The 16,251-nt window shown below is 57.3% G+C and overlaps 2 protein-coding genes across 2 annotated transcripts; both read right to left on the bottom strand.

Moving 5' to 3' along the window:
• Positions 1-3,383: 3,383 nt before the first annotated feature.
• On the bottom strand, positions 3,384-4,797 carry HAMP (hepcidin antimicrobial peptide). Its single transcript, XM_002920879.4, has 3 exons — positions 4,623-4,797; positions 3,689-3,748; positions 3,384-3,605 (listed from the first exon to the last, which is right to left on the bottom strand). Exons 1-3 carry the CDS (start codon positions 4,707-4,709, stop codon positions 3,501-3,503), a joined length of 252 nt encoding a protein of 83 aa, XP_002920925.1. The 5' UTR covers positions 4,710-4,797; the 3' UTR covers positions 3,384-3,500.
• Positions 4,798-6,839: 2,042 nt separating this feature from the next.
• On the bottom strand, positions 6,840-16,245 carry USF2 (upstream transcription factor 2, c-fos interacting). The gene is made up of 10 exons (XM_034638413.1): positions 16,175-16,245; positions 15,857-15,903; positions 15,627-15,745; positions 15,291-15,491; positions 14,725-14,875; positions 14,507-14,594; positions 14,153-14,211; positions 7,809-7,903; positions 7,577-7,705; positions 6,840-7,487 (listed from the first exon to the last, which is right to left on the bottom strand). Exons 1-10 carry the CDS (start codon positions 16,234-16,236, stop codon positions 7,398-7,400), a joined length of 1,041 nt encoding a protein of 346 aa, XP_034494304.1. The 5' UTR covers positions 16,237-16,245; the 3' UTR covers positions 6,840-7,397.
• Positions 16,246-16,251: the final 6 nt, after the last annotated feature.

Here is a 16,251-nt window from a genome sequence, read left to right on the forward strand (position 1 = left end):
ACTTGCTGCCCCCTCCTCCATCACTATGCACCCTGGTTCTGGGTCCCTACGAGGGTCTGCTATCTCTGGCAGTCTCAGGCTAAGAAACAGAAGGTGTTGTTCTCAGTGTCTAGGGAATCTTGGTGGCCCGAACAGGTAAAACCTCGGTCCCAAGAGGCCACAGAGGGGGTGAGCAGGACACTGGACCTGCCCACTCTTGGCTTCAGCATCACCTCCACCCTCTCTTGAATCACTTCCCTGGGTCACGTTTGGGGCCTACGTCCTGGTCTATCCTCCAGACTCTTCTTGCCATCAGAAATGACCTTATGCATTGATTGTCTCCTCTCATGAGAACATGATCTCCAGGAAGATAAGGGCTTGGCCTGCTGATTTCTATCTATCCCATTGGTAGAAAGGCTCCTGGCACAGAGCTAAGCTTCATAACCACAGAATGGGCGCGCTCATTGTTCCTCAAAGACCCAGCAGCACCTTCTGATCGGAGACCTTTGCACTTGTTCCTTCCTCCTGGATAGGCCTTCCTACCCCACCCCACACCCCACTTTGCCACGGCCACAGCCTGCACATCCTGTGGACTCCCAGCTTGGATGCCACTTCCTCTGGAAGCCTGCCCTGCCCCTCTCACCCCGCCAAGCCCCTCCGTTCACATGCTGCCCTGTCCTTCCATAGCCCTCAGCTCGTTGCTGACTGCGCTCCGGGGGCCCTTCTTCCCCACCAGCACGGGAGCTCCCAGAGGGCAGGGTTTCTGCCTGTCCATCCACTTAGCCCTCTGTGCCTTAGAACAGTACCTGGTGCACAGAGGAGCTGATCGAGCGAGATGCTTACTCTTTGAGCTGGGTTAGGATCCACTGTGTGCAGATCCCAGATTCCACAGTGATCCTCCTCCCAGCCCAACCCCTCCCACTGGTCATGACCTTTGCAAGGTGCTTGTGAGTGGGGGTGGGGAGGGGTGTGTGGGGGCGGGTGGCGGTGGAGGGAGCTGATGGTGCTGTGACTAAGTGTAGTGATGGTTTGACCATGCGTTGCTCAGTCACACTGGACCATCTTCTCTCCTCCTTCAGGCCAGAGCAGTTTTCTGGCGGGGGGGTTCCTCTCGTCCAAGGGAGAACCCGGCTGGGGTGGGGAGGGTGAGGGGCAGGGAAATCCCTCAGACCCAGGCATGTGGAGTCAGAGAAGGCTGCATGGAGGGGGAGGGGGAGTCCCACCCCCACCTCAGGCTTCATGATGTCAGACTCTGCCCGTGCCTTTCCCAGACAGGGACAAAGGCCCATTGAGAGCGGGGTGGGGCTTGAACGCCTGGGTCCTAGAGGAGAGAGGGCCCTGGTGCCTGGGCTTTGAAGGAGGACGCTGAGATCCTGGGGTACTCCTATGTCACAGCCTTCAACCTCAATGCCAACCCCCTTGGGGTCATGTGCCTGTGCGGTTTGGGGGTCCATCCCCTCTAGGTGTGAACCGAAGGCTGTCCCTGGGGGCAGGGCACACAGGCCAATGTGTCCACAGAGAGCACTGGCAACCATCGCTGAAATCTGTAATCCCAGGTCCCCAGGCCCCAGGAGGATGCGGCCCTGGAGAGCCTGTGCCTGTCCAAAGCGGGAGCCACCACTCTGATCCAGCTGAGCTTTCTAAACCAGGCAGGTGTGATAGGGCTGCTGTGACAGAGTACCACAGACTGGGTGGCTTCAAAAACAGAACTTATTGTCTCACAGTGCTGAGGCCACAGTCTGACGTCAAGAGGTTGGCAGGGTTGGTCCTTCCGAGCATGGGGGCAGGGGGGAGGGAGGGCGGGGTGGGGGGAAGGATCTGTTCTAGGCTTCTCTCATTGGCTTATAGATGACGGTCTTCATGTTCACATGGCGTTCTCCCTGCGTACAGGCCTCTGTATCCAAATCCTCGCTTTTTATAAGGACACCAGTCCTCTTGGATTAGGGTCCAACCTACTGACCTCATTTAAACTTGACTAACTCTATCAAGACCCTATTTCCAAATCAGGTCACAATCTGAGGTACTGGGAGTTAGGACCTCAACACTGAAATTTGGGAGAGTGGGGACACTCAGTTCAACTCATAACTCATAAGCAACCACACAGCCTGATGAGCGGAACGCTGCAGACCCTTCTCCTTTTTCAGATGAGGAGGCAGGGTTGCAGAGTGGAGAGAGGATGGTGGCAAGGTCCCACAGCTCATGGGAGCCACCTGCCTTCCTCTCCCCACCCTTCAGCCTCCATTCAGGAAAACCTCTCCCAGAGGATGAGCCTCTCATGGCTTCCAAGACAGAAGGTAGAAGGTGGTGGTGTACAGGACTGAGTTGGCTCCTGGCTGAGTTTAGTTTGGCTCCCAGAGTGTTGATTGAAAAAACAAAATCCCTTTAATCAGTTGCCAACATTTTAAAAATCAGGAAATTTCCCGTCAAAATAAGCACGGCCGCCTTTTCTTGAAAAGAAGCTCTAGCATGTTTGGCCTGGCTTTGCGTGTGACAGCCATCTCCTGGTCCCCTTAACAATCTAACCCAGGCCTCCCCATCGATGTGCAACATCGGGGCCAAGTAGCCGCGGTCATTTATCACTGTGCTAGTGCTGATGTTTTCTTAGGGGCTAAGAAGAGAGTGAAATGCATCTTCTCTGTTTCTGTCAAAAGTGGGGAAATGGCATACATTGAGAGGGACACGATTTCAGGAAGAATGGAAGGGAGCTTCACTCCTTGTGGAGGTGAGCAGTCTTCTCCCGCGTGTTTCACGAGCAGCGTGTCCTTACTGAGAGGCTACCGCTTACTGTGCTCCTCTGAAACCCAGCCACCACCCCTCACTGCTCGCACTGCCTGCCTGGAAGGCCAGTGTCAGGACCCCTTTCTACTCTGCAAAATTATGAAGGACTCCCCAGAAAACTTTGGTTTACATGGGTTCTCTCTATAGCTGCTCAATGTCTTAGAAACTGAGCCCAGGACATTTTGAAAGCACAAGGCACACCAGCACACGACCCATTCCCGTCAGAGGGATGTGGTTGATCCGTCACGGAGCTGTACACCCGCAACAGGAGGAGAGTGAGAAAGACAAGCGACGTTTTAGTGGTTTCCACCTGGTGAAGCCCTGCCGGGGGTTCCCCGGACCTTGCTTTGAGAACCCGTGTGAGGACTGAATTTGTTACCCTTGTTTCAGGAAGGCTACAAGGAGAGGAAACTTGGTTTTTAACTTCCAGCCCCTGCTGTTGCAACATAGGTTGGTTCTAGGTCTACTGAAGAGGGGAAGGAAGAGAAGAGCAGGAAAGAGATTTCCTTTGCCGAACCTCCATGCCAACCCCGGTACCCACCAACCCCACACAACGGCCAGACAGGGGCCAGAACAAGCCTCTGGCATGGGCCTCGGGCAGCAAGAAAGGGCAACAGACACTCTAGTATGGAAAACAACAGACAGAACCATTTTATTCCAAGTCCGGTCACGGAGGGGTGGAGGGTGAGGCAGGAATAAATACAGAGGGGTGGGGGGGGTCTGGGGGTCCGGCCGGTGAGGCTCTATGTCTTGCAGCATATCCCACACTTTGATTTATTGCAGCAGCCGCAGCAGAACAGGCAGATGGGGAAGTGGGTGTCTCGCCTCCTCAGCCTCGGGAGAGCAGGCTACAGGGAGGAAGGGAGAGTGAGCAGAGCTTGGGCCTGGGAAGGGCTGGGGAGGCCCGGAGGGGAGTCGCAGGCGCTCTCACCATCAAGCCAGCCTCGGCTCCGGCTGCGTCCTGGGCTTGCAGGGCTGCGAGCTGTCCTGTCTGCGAGAGCAGAAGGGGTGGTGAGGATAACCAGGGCCCAGCGGGGCTCTCAGACTTGCCCCCACACACCGGCTCCTCCCCGGCCTGCTGCCACCCCTGCCTGGAACACGTCTCCCTGTGTCCTGCCCCATCCATTCTGTTCCTCAAAACTTATCAGTCAGATTAAAAGTCTGCGGGGCTCCCCTTTGCACATGAAGGAAAGTCAGTATTTCCACAGTTGTCCACAAGACTTGGACTTGGCACATCTGCCCCTTGGTCTCCTCTCCAAGTACCATCCCCTTCACTCACTACACCTTCTGATCCTTGGGGATGTTCGCCACACTTGCCCTTTCCCACGCCTTTGCTTGCTGTCCCCATCTCTCAACCTCCCCGTGCTAGGTCAAATTCCATTTTCTCACCAAACACTCCTGCTTCACTGCCAGCCCCTGATTCCATCTAAAGTCCTCCCCTCACCCCTCCCGGTCACTCGAGTATCATACTTTTCTGTTATTCGCGAAGAGCGCGTTTACTAAACACAAACACAATGATGTTATTTATGTTTTAATGGTTCACGGACTCATTCCCTGATCGGAATGTTAACTCCGTGAGAGCAAAACTCTTCTCTCATCTACCTTGTTCGCTGTGTGCTCCCCACTGTCCAGAATAGGACTTCCCCTGGGGCGGCACGTCATCACTGGGGAATTCATTTGGGGCCTCCAGTCCCTGATGCTCAGGCCTCCAGCTCTGTACTTCGAGCAGCTGTCCGTCCCCCTCGCCCTGTCGTGAGCTCTGCCCCGCGCTAAGGGGTCTCCAGCTGCCCTCAGCACTCCCCTTCCAGGGCCTGGCTCTCCAGTGGTCTTGGCTGCCGAGCCGGACCCAGGCCCTGGGGGCTCACCTGGTGCGGAAAAACTGAGCCACTGGCCAGGCTTGCCAGGAGGAGGGACAGGAGGCAGGCAGCCTGGATCCGCGTGCTCAATGCCATCGTGCTGTCTGGCTGGCTGTCCTGGTGTCCTGCTGTCCCACTGTTAGGTTTAGGACCTGCTGTGGTGTCTGGCGCCCCGTTTCAGTTGCTTTTATGGGTCCTTCTGGAGGAGGCGGTGGTGCTAAGCCCCCTCCCCTTTGTCCTAACTCATTTCCAAGAAGGCAGTGGTGCCGACAAGACGGGAGATAAGCGGGAACAGAGTGACAGGGAACAGTGTTATGTCACCCTTAGCAGAGGTGTGTCCAGGGGGTGGGGCAGACGGGCCGCAGACACGCACCTCTCGCCAGCCACCTGGGAAACACTTGCCCTGACATGGCATCACCCTGTTGACCTCAGAAAACATCCCCCCCTTTTGCCCCAGAAGTTGATGGGTCGATGAGCAGGAGCGAGGTGACTTATTCCCCACTCTTTCCTGATGTCCTCATCCCCAGAGAGGCTGGCTATCACTTACGGGCCCCTTGGGGGTGCCCAGCATAATTCCTACTGCTTCAGGCTCCCTTCAGACAGGGCACCGATCCTCGCAGGAAACACGGGGGGAGCCAGACGCACGGGTTTGTGTTGGCACGCACCCCCAGTGTGCAGGTGGTTTTCTGAGTATCAGAAAAGGTCTCTGGAATTTCTGACCATAGAAGCCAGCAGTGTTCGGTTGTAATTGCTAACACTGGATGCCTGCCTCTTCTATGCAGATGTGCTGACCCACTTCCGTGTCCCCTGTCCTCTGAGCGGCTCCCGCCTGTCCCGTGCTGGGCTCTGCTCTGTATTCGGGGGCCCCAGCTGCGTTCTTCAGCACCAGTCCCCAGGGCCTGGCTGCCCAGACCCTACTCCCTCTTAGCACCGCACTCACCCCAAGACTGGTTTTCTCCACTTTCTAGAAGTAAAGGCAGAGATAGGGGCATGCCCAAGCTCACCCAGTCAGAGGCAAGAGCTAGGGTTCCCGCCTGAGCAACCTGACTCTGGGGCCTGTGCTCTCACCATTGGCTTTCCTGTCTCCCCACAAGCGCAAGGGAGCATGCTAGACCGGGGCCCGCACTGGCACCTGGAATCTAGCAGCGGTGGCAGTATTTAAACCGCAGACATTGCTGACTCTACAAACCTGGGCCTTCTTTCTTGAGAGCCGGTTTTCCAGCAGGTCACTGGATGGAGAGCTGAAGCACGGTGCCTGACCGTGGCAACCTCCCTCCCACCGCCTCTGGGTGCACGTGGCCCAGGGAAACACACACCCCGAGTCCACAGATAGGCCTCTGGCCATGCTGCCTCCCTGACCCACTCGAGGACCACCCAGGCAGGGTCAGCTCTGGCCTGAGAGCCTGTGGACCATGCTGCCAAGGAAAGAACTCTCTTCCCGGCCCTGGACTGCTGCCAAGGCCCACTGGAAAATACGAAAATGGGGGGTGTGGAGTCTGGGAAGTGCAGGCCGCTGCCTGTGGCACACACCTTCACTCGAAGACGGCCTCAGACAGAGGGGGAAAGGGAGTCAGGCCGTCAGAGGGCAGGCCAGTTGGGAACATTTGGGATAGGACTGGGCGGAGAGCTCGGCCAGGTGAGCAGGCCGGCCAGCTGCAGGCCACTCGCTCTCCCCCTGGGAGATGCAGCAGCGTCCCCCAGCCCCGCCAGGCATCACCGCATCGCAGCTCAGGCCAGGTTTCGTCACCAGCCGGGGCAGGGGTCACAGGGCAGGCGCCAGAGCCACGGTGTGAGGCGACAGGCAGACGGGCCAACCCTGGCTTCCTGGCCATCTGCCCTTCCTGGGGGTGGGGGGCTCAAGGCCAGGCTCCACCATTGGCTGGTGCAGAGGGGAGGGCTTCACCCCTTCAGGGCAGGGTCAGGAGCCAGTGCTGTTTTTAGCAACAGATGACAGGAGAGACCCCAGCCTCTCCTCCGAAAACATGGGACATGTCCTTGACCCCAGCTCCCCACGCCCTCACACCACCTATGTACACCTGGAGCCTCAAACGGGACAGTCAGTCCCTCATCTTCACCCGACTGCCCCCCGGACTGGGGACCAGGAGGTACAGGATGCCAGGGACTGGTACACAGCCACGTACACGGCAACCGAGGCACTGCCCCTGTGGAGCTCCACACGGACCCGGGGCCCCCTCCGCATACCCGAGATGGACAGAGACACAGACAGACAAGGCGGGGCCACATGGGGCCAGTTTATTGCAGTTAAATACCTCTCTCTCTCTCTATTTTTTTCGTCCACTTTTCCATAAAGAAAATTAAAACACACACACACACTCAAAGGGGAGCAGGGATCCAGAAACAAGAGGTGGGGTGGGACATGGCCTCCCTGCTTAGGTCCAGGCCCCGGGGATGGCCCCCCTTAAGCCTCCCCTCCTTCCCGAAAGCACCCTGTCTCAGTACCTCTAGAGACCAAGGAGGCAGTGGGATGTGGCAGGGCCTCTGTCCTCCTCCCTCTTGCCTCCAGGCGAGACCACTAGAAGTGCTGGGGCTTAGTGGGGGCCGGGAGAAGGGAGACAGACAGAAGGGGGAGGGAAGGTATCATTTCCCAAGTTGAGGAGAGCGGTGGGCGCTTATCCACAGAAATGCATTATTTCTCCTCGTTTTGTTAAAAATCTACTATAAAAAAACGCAGCTGGGGGAGGGGCGTCTGTCCCTCTCTGTGCTAAGGGCTGGGGAAGGGGCAGCAGCGGCCGGAGGAGCCCCCGCTGTGCGCTGGGGCGGGCGTCACTGCCTCGCGCTCTCGCCCACCATCTCCAAGTTGTGCTGCTGCAACTGGGCGCGAAGCACGGCGTTCTCGTTTTTCAGCTCCTCGATCTGGCACACACGACAGACAGGGGACGGGGAGCCAGGGGCTGGCTCCCTGCTCCCGGGCTGGCTACCCCTGGCCCCGCCCCGCCCCTCACCTGCTGCCTCAGGAGCTCGTTGTCCATCTGCAGGCGCTCGGCCTCCTTGAAGGTCTCCTGCATGCGCTGGTTGGTCTGGCGCAGCTCCCGGATGTAGTCGCAGGCCTTGGACAGGATCCCTCCTTTACTCTTGGGGGGGGAGGGGACAAGAGCGTCAGTGAGCGCTGCCCGGAGGGCGCGGGGCCCAGGCCAGGCGGCCTTTCTCGGAGGGGTCGGGTGCGGGGGCACTCACCGCTCCCGTCTTGCTGTTGTCTGCGTTACAATCTGGAATGATTTTTGAGAGTTGGACGATCCAGTTGTTGATCTTGTCCCTCCGCCGCCGCTCCACTGCAAGAGTAAGAGCAGCGTGGACGGCCGTGCTCCGAGAACTTCCCGCGCGCCCGGCGCCCTCCCGCCGCCGCGGACAGGCCGCCATGCGTGGTGCCGGCGGGGGCAGGGCCCAGATGGAGGCGGCCGGCCTCCGCGCCCCGCTTCACGCTGCTTCTCGAGAGTTACAAGGCCGCGCGCGCACACCTTTAGGGCAGAACCAACAGCTGGGGACGGCGGGTTCATTTGGTTTACCTGCCCGGCATATTTTTAACATCTGAGCCAACGTTTTTTAAATTAGGAAATTTCACGTAATAACTGGCATCTTCTGAAAAATGGGGACTTGTGGCCTGTGTTCTTGGGAGGCAAGAAATGGGCCAGAGCCCTTCACAGCCAGAGGACCCTGGCGCCCGTCTGGTCCTCCACAGCGGCTGCGCCTTTGATTTTCTGGAGGTCCGCAGGCCTCCCCCGAGCTTTGGGCTGCACAAGTTTGTTTTTTCTCCATCTTTAAAATCAGTCTGACCAGTCTCACCCCCAGTTAAAATCCTTCTCCAGAGCCCGGGTAGCGAGTCCCAAGCTGCCCAGGCTGGCCCTGTGGCTCTCAGGGGCCTGGCCCCCCACCAGGCACTGGGTCACCTGAGAGCAATGTGAACCCTGCCCTGAAAGCCAGGGCCAGCAGACTAATGGAAGGCTATGCTTGAAAAATCCAGATTTGTGATTTTATTCCACAACGCGCAGCAATCTCACCCAAACTCTGTCAGCCGACTGGAGTGGTGGCTACCCCATTCAGACGGGGCATCTGCCTTCCCTCTGGCTTCTCATCGGGCTCACGTCATGGCCTGATGACAGCCGCTTGGGGTCTGCCTGCATTGACACCTAAGAGCAGGGCTCAGGGCCTATGGAAGCAAAGCTGTGCCAGAATCTTCCTTACCTTCCAAGCACAGTACTAGGCACCAGTGTGGAAACACACAAGAAAGCCCAGTCACCTTCCCCAACCATCACGCCCTCATCCCTCCTTCCAGGACAGCTCACGGACAGATGTAGGTGGCGTTTGCGGAAGATATGAAGCCTATAGGTGGGATTTGGAAAGTGGGGCAAAGGAGTATTTTCTCCGGGCTGGGCAGTGCTGGTGGGGGCTGCCAGAAGGGGTCTGGGTGAGAGTGAAAATGGAGGGTGGGCCACAATCACACCCCTCACTCCTCATGGCCTCTGAGGCTGGTACCTTCCCATGATCCTGCCGTTCTTACAAACATGCCCGGCCACTAATCGGCAAATCCCACTGCTGGCTTCTGGCACTTGGCTCCATGTGCTCATTGCTGACCAGTCCTTCCCCATGTCCAGGTGCCCCCTGCTCTGGCCTGGGATAGGACAGCCTCTTCCAGGGACTCTCCACCTCCCTGGTCCCTCTTCCTCCCCTGCTCTCTAGGACTGCACGCTACCCACCCATCGCCCTGGGGGGAGTGCACAGTACCCAGGTCCCATTACTGCTGGGGAGAGCTACACCCCCGCACCAAGGATGGCCCCGTCCTACCGCCCGAGAACTCTGTGACTAAAAACCGCGATGGATCCAGGAGTCTAGCCCAGGCCTGGCGGCGCCGCCTACCACGTCCCCCAACGGTGCACTCTATTCCCAAGGTTTCAGCAGAGGAACCCAACAGCACACGGCTTCTCTGCTTTCTGCTCTCCTCTCACACAGTCTGGCATTCTCCAGCCAGATCTCCCTCGGACTCCTCCCCTCCAGCCACCAGAGGGCAGGGATGGAGGGCCAGGCCCATCTTTTCCAGTTTGCATTTGCTTTCAACTTATTGCCCGCCCGGGAGCGCCTGGGTGGCTCAGTCGGTTCAGCGTCCAACTCCTGGTTTCGGCTCGGGTCACGATCTCAGCTTGAGCCCCAAGTCGGGCGGGCTCTGCATTCAGCAGAGAATCTGCCTGAGATTCTCTCCCTCTGCCCCTCACCCTGCTCGTGCACACGCTCTCTCTCGAATAAATAAAATTTAAAAAACCCAGAGAACAAAAAACTTTACTGCCTGCCCTACTGTGTGCAGGGCACCCTACAACCCCCGTCTGCGGTGGACTCGGTCTCTGCCCTGCTGGTGCTTACGGCACCTCTGTGCGATGTCTGTGGATGGGGGATACTGACACCTTAGATGTGTTATGATTGAAGATTGTACCAAGTGCCTGGGGAATAACAGGGTGAGCCAATGATTTCTGCACAGTGCTGGGGTGTGGTGGGCCTTCAGAGGAAGACTTGGGCTGGTTTCTGAGGGGAGGGGCATCAGTCAGGTGTGCAAAATGCAGAAATGGGGACATGGAAATATTTTGGGGGGCCAATGGGGGTGGGGCAGGGGTTGGGGAAGGCCAGGTTGTGAAGGCCTCGAATGCCCGGTTGATGGGCCCAGGCCCTTTCATCAAGCAGGTGGTGAGGTGGTCAGGCCTGTGGCTTGGGAAGACCATCCTGGAACATTTGAAAGGGAGGATGACCAGTCAAGACCAAGGCCACGTCTATTCTATACACGTGCTTCAGTTACACCCATAGGACGCCGAAAACAATCCAGGAAGCAAAATCTGCCAGGACTGAAGGGAGAAACGGACAAACTCACAGACACGCTTGGAGATGTTAACATTCCTCTCTCAGCAACTGATAGAACAAATAGACAAAAAAGTCAGGATAGAAAACCTGAGGAGTGTCAACCAACTTGAGCTACGCGACCCAAAGGGAACACTCTACCACCACCGCAGAGACACACATTCTCTCCAACCACACGTGGAAACGTTCACAAAACAGACCATATTCAGGGCCATAGAATAAGTCTCAACAAATTTCGAAGAACTTGAAATTATATAAGAGTATGTTTCTGATCAAAACAGAACTAAATTAAAAATCAGTAGCAAAACAGTATCCAGAAAACCCACAAATGTTTGGAAAATAAGCAACGTACTTTTAAATAACCCATGAGTCAAAGAAGAAATTATTAGGAAAATTGGAAAGTATTTTAACCTGAACGATAATGAAAACCCATATAGGCAAATGGGATGCAGCCGAAGAGCACTGGAGTGAAATCTGCAACTAGAAAGGCTTGTGTTGGGAAAAAAGAAAGGTTTAGATCATCTTGAAAGACTAGGAAAAATCCCCAAGCTAATTAAACCCAAAGTAAGTAGATGGAATGAATTAGCAACATTAAGAGTAGAAACTAACGTAATAGAAAAAGCAATCCCATCCGGCACTTAAAAACCAGATTTCACATAAAGATCTGGATTTCTGGCTCCTCAGAGGTTCCCAGCAACAGTGGGCCCAAATTCTGACCGGGCTGCAAAGGGCAGGCCCCACGGCACCAGTTCCCCGTGGGGCCTGGAGATGGGCTCCCAGTCCCACGAAACGGTGGGAAAGAGGGAAAAAAACGAAGAGAAGCTGATTTGAGGTCTACTTCAACACAGAATCTCGGGATTCGAGGACGTGAAGGAAAGAGAAGGGGCAGAGTTGAGGGTGGCCCTGGCTTTCTGTTCTGGCTTGGGTAATTCTAACAGGGGTGCCTTTTGCCCTCTGGGAAAAGAAATGTTGCATGGGAGCCTTTGCGGGGGGCAGGAGGCTTGTTTTGGACAAGTTGAGTATGGGGTGTCTCAAGGATATCGGGAAATGAAGATTTTGAATGGACAGTTCAAACGATAGCTCTGGAGTTCAAGACAGAAGAATGGAATAGACCAGCCAGGGGCTGGGGTGAGGGGCAGCCCTGGGAGGACACTGAGGAGCGGTTCTCACCTTGTCTGAATCACAGACTCTTTTCTGGAGCAATCGGGGACAGGGTTTGGGAGATACTGACCATCTCTGGGCCAAAGGCTTCAACTCTCCTGAGGCCAACGGAAGACAGGCCAGACCTTAAGGGACACTGCAAGTCAAAGTAGTTGCCAGCCTTGCCCAGTGGGAAGAATCACTGGGTAACTTGTTGAAATACAGGCACGTGGGCCTCCTTCCGACCTACTCGTTCTGAACCTTGAGAGGACAGCCCCGGAGATCATGACTGTTAAAAAGTTTCCCGGAGCTACTGGGAAGCTCTGCTCTGAGGAGCAGGCTGGGAAGGAAAAGCAAAGTGCAGGAAAATCAGAGCGCATAGAGCAGAAAGGAACATTCCCGAAAGGGGAATAGGCAGGGTCAGATGCTTGGAGCACAGACAGGAAAGGAAGCCAGTGGATTTGGCAATGAGGTCGTCACAGGTGACCTCAGACGGACCTCTTTTGGTAGAGAAATGAGCCAGACTGCCAAGGGTACAGGGAGGATGGGCAGAGGGTGGGTCAAAGACTGTGCAGGTTGGGAGACGGAAGGCAGGATGCAGCTGGAGCCTAAGGACAAGGTTATGAGAAAGACTGTTGACTGTTTTCTGCAGGATGAGAACGATTCAAGACTTCACAGGTGAGAGGCGGAGAATAAAGAGCGGGGTGGAGGGTGGCTGGATGGTATCCCCGAGTCACAGGCTGCGGCCTTACCAGGTGGCGCACCGCGCTGCTGGAGGCTCGTGTGTCTGCACCAGCTGAACTCGCCATAAGCGTCGGGGGTAGTCAAGCTAACACCATTTCACACACGACTACACAGGCGCAGAGACCAAGAAGCAACCTACTGTCACAGAGCCAGTAAGCAGCAGGGCTGGGACTGACTGGGTTGCCCACTAGAGGCCCCTCAAACATACCACACCCCAAAACCAAGCTTGGACTCTCCCATTACCTTCAAATGAACCTGACGCCATCACGAAACCCTGATTCTCCAGCCTTGGAATCTTCTCCCCATGCGCTCCCCTACTTCATGCCCTGTCCTGTCTCAGGACAATATCCACGGTCACCTCTGATGTTCCCAGCCTCTGCTGTCCCATCGCCTCCATAAACAGACCCCGCTGCTGGCTTCCCCTCCAACTAGAAAAAAACCCCAGAGTAGGGATGCTGTTCTTACAAGGCCCCGCGTGACCTGGCCAGCCCTCCCGCAGCGCCACCAACTTCCTCTTTCCTTCTCTGAATTCTGCTCTTCCCCAAACACAGCAAGTCGGTTCAGCTCCGGCCTGGGTGTTTGCACTTGCTCAGCCCTCTGCCTGGGACTCTCCCTCAGGGACTCGGCTGGCCCGTTCAGGCCTCTGCTCCAGTGTCACCTCTCAGAGAGGCCTGTGGAGCACACTGCCGCCATGACTCCCCAGCTTCTCACACAGCTTTATCTCGTCCTTGTAACCTACGTGACCTCATGTCACACTGTGTAATTTGTCTCTCCCACCAGAAGGAACACTGCCAGAGCCAAGATTGCGTCTGTTGTATCATCCCCTGGACCCGAGGGCGTAAAAGCCAGGCAGATATGGGGTACAGATATACTAAAGGCCGAGCCCAGTGAGCTGCTCAGGTCACAGTTGCAAAGGCCCAAACCCAGCCGAACACCTGCAGAACTCTCAGGGCCTCACCCTGACATTCAGCGCCTTCCTTAGTCCTCCCTGTTCCCCACCCCCAAGCACTCTGCCTGGAACCTCCGCTTCGACCACATCAGCACTCACCGAAGCAACCTCACCCCACCCTGCCTTCCCTCCAGCCTGTGCTCCCCTCTGCCTGACAGGCTCTCCCAAAGGCCAGCTCTCTGGGGAAGACACCAGCCTGAGCTCCTTTTCAGCCACCCTGACACCGAAGACCAGGCTCCAGACCAGGCCCAGGGTGCACACTGCCCAGCCTAGAATCCGCCTTCAGGAAACATTTGCTGAGAGAGGATGGTCTAGGTGTAAATGCTCCCCTGCACTTGCATGCTACCACGTCCGCTGCAGTGGCCACAGACTGGGCGCACAGGGAGGTGGTGGAGGACTAAGTGAGACAGCACTAACGGCCAAGACGACCTTAGGGTGGGATCTGGTGTGTAACGGAAGAGCACAATGCTCTGGCCTTGGGCAGCCAGAGGCACAGCTTCCGGAAGTCAGGTGGGCGGGGACGGGGGGAATGAGGGACAAGAGCACAACAGTTGCCACATGGGAAAACCAAATCAAACCGATTTTTCAAGAGAGGCAGGAAATCCACATGTGAACATCAAATTTGCCACTTCAGTTGTGGACCGTGAATTCAAGACCACTAGCCCACATGACAAAACACATTCCAGTTCACCCTCCTGCCCATCTGCTCCTGATGACAAACTTCTGCCTGCTTCTACTTTCCCGGCATTCAGCAAACACCTCTTGTGCGCTCCTGGCGGCTGGTGATCGTGACACCAAGCGCCAGGCCTAGCGGTGCCTGTGGGGCCCAGAAACTCCACCCGGACCTTACCTTCATTGTGCTGGGCCCTCCTTCTTTCATCCCGTGGTGTTCTGGTTCCGTCAATTTTCCTAAAAGAGAAAAAAGATGGGCACGTGTTCTCTAAGGTCCCATCTGCCTAAACATCTATTAAGGAGTCAGACTTGAAAATTACCTCTGCAAAATAAACTCTTATGCAAAAAGAGAAGAAATGCTAATTCTCTTACTTACAGTCAAGAAGCAAGAACAGACCAGAAAAATACACCGACTGCTTGCTGTGTGCTCAACTGTCTGGCTTCCATTCCAGAAAACCTTCCCTTCCTGTGACCCCTCACACCAGCCCCTCCCAGCAGCCCCGGCTCCTAGGACCAGGTCTCCTGCACCTACGGGGAGTAGGGGTGTGTCCGGGGTGCAATTGTCCTCTGTGTTCCTGTCTGAAGCACATCTTGTGGCGTCATCATGACATAGAACTGACCTGCAGCGAAAGCGGGGGTTAGTGCAAGAACTGGGAGGGGTGGTGCAGTTAAAACCAGTTGGGGGGGCTTCCCGCCCTGCTAGGCCTGCTGCCTCCCCTGCCTTCCACCCTGGCCCCTTCCTCCCTTTACCTCCGGCCTGCAAGCTCTGGTCTGTGGTCTGTACGGACACAGCTGTGGTATCTCCCACACTGGATGCTGGGAAATAGGCAAACCGTGCCTCCCCACTGACAGCCTCAGCTGCCGGGCTGCCGCCATTGCTGAAGGGATTTTGGATTACGGCCTGGGGAGTAGGAGGACACAGAGGCCACCCTTAGCCATCTTTGTTCACCAAACCATCCCCTTCACGTTGTGTCTGACGTTCACCGCATAATCTGGAGGGCGGGAAACCCCTGTGTGTGTGCCACTCTGCCCTGTCTCCTAGCCCCCGAACTCGGCAGATGCCTAGCAATCATTTGATGAGCTGATCCCCTTTTACCTCTGAGAGACTTTCCTGTTACCATCATCCCCATTTTACAGAAAGAAAAAATGGTATTTCAAAGCCCCTGACCCAAGTTTCACCTCACAGAACAGGGATCTGACCCACACCGCCTGAGGGTCTAAAGGCAGCATCAGTGTCCCACTTGCCCCACCCCCTGGGGATTCCCAAGAACAGCGTCAGTTCCCCTCGCCATCCCCCAGGGGTTGTGGGCACCTACCAGCGGGAAGGGCGCTGCGGGACCTGGGGGCACAGAGGCAGCAGTGGGGCCAGGACGCTGGGCTGCCCCATCCACGCCCACCTGGGTCACAGCCTGCTGCCCCCCCGCGAAGGCAGCCGTAGACACAACGCTGACGGCGCCAGCCGTGTCGCCCTGGCCATCCAACTGACCATCAGTCACCTGGACTACGCGGTACGTCACCTGCAGGGGGCGGCAGAGCAGCGAGATCGGCTCTGGGGTCCCGGCCGGGACCAGCTCTAAGCCCCTCCCAGCCCGCCCGCTCGACCCTCGGCTCAACCCTCCACTTGCCCGCGGGCTCCGGGCCCGCAGCTTCACCTGTCCTCCATTATTCTCTGTGCGGAACTGGTACTGGATGTTGTGGTCGCCAAACGCCGCCTGCTGGACGCTGGCGATGGCCACCGCCGTCTGCTCCTCCGCCCCAGGGCCGTCCCCGCCTGCGGTCGGAGGAGGGTGGGGGGGAATGGTCAGTGGTCACGCGGCCAAGGCGCCCCCAGTCCCCTCCCCGGGCGCAGGCCGCGGCCCCGGTGAGCCCCGCGAGCACTCACCTTCCTGCAGCTCGACGCCCTCCTCTGCCTCGGGTCCCTTGTCGTGACTGCGGGGAGGACGGGAAGAAGAGGGGGGTCAGGGCCGCCCGCGCCCCCGCCCCTTTGCCCAGGTGCACGGCCCCCGTCCCGCCCGGCCCAGTCTGGAGCTGGGGCACCGCCGGGACCCGGAGCCGAGGGTATCAGCGCGGGTCCCCCCTCCCTCGCAGCCTCCATTTTGAGCTGGGCCCAGCGGCCGCCCGGGATCATGGCGGCCCGGCCGCTAGGCCGAAGGGCCGGGGCCAGGGCGCGCGGGGGCACGGACCGGTCGGGCACTCTTACCTGGCGGCGGCAGCAGCGGTGGCCGAGGCAGCGGGATCCAGACCCGGGTCCAGCATGTCCATGGGGGGGGTGGGGGC

Source organism: Ailuropoda melanoleuca, chromosome 12, assembly GCF_002007445.2.
Source record: "Ailuropoda melanoleuca isolate Jingjing chromosome 12, ASM200744v2, whole genome shotgun sequence".
NCBI classification, from domain to species: Eukaryota; Metazoa; Chordata; class Mammalia; order Carnivora; family Ursidae; genus Ailuropoda; species Ailuropoda melanoleuca.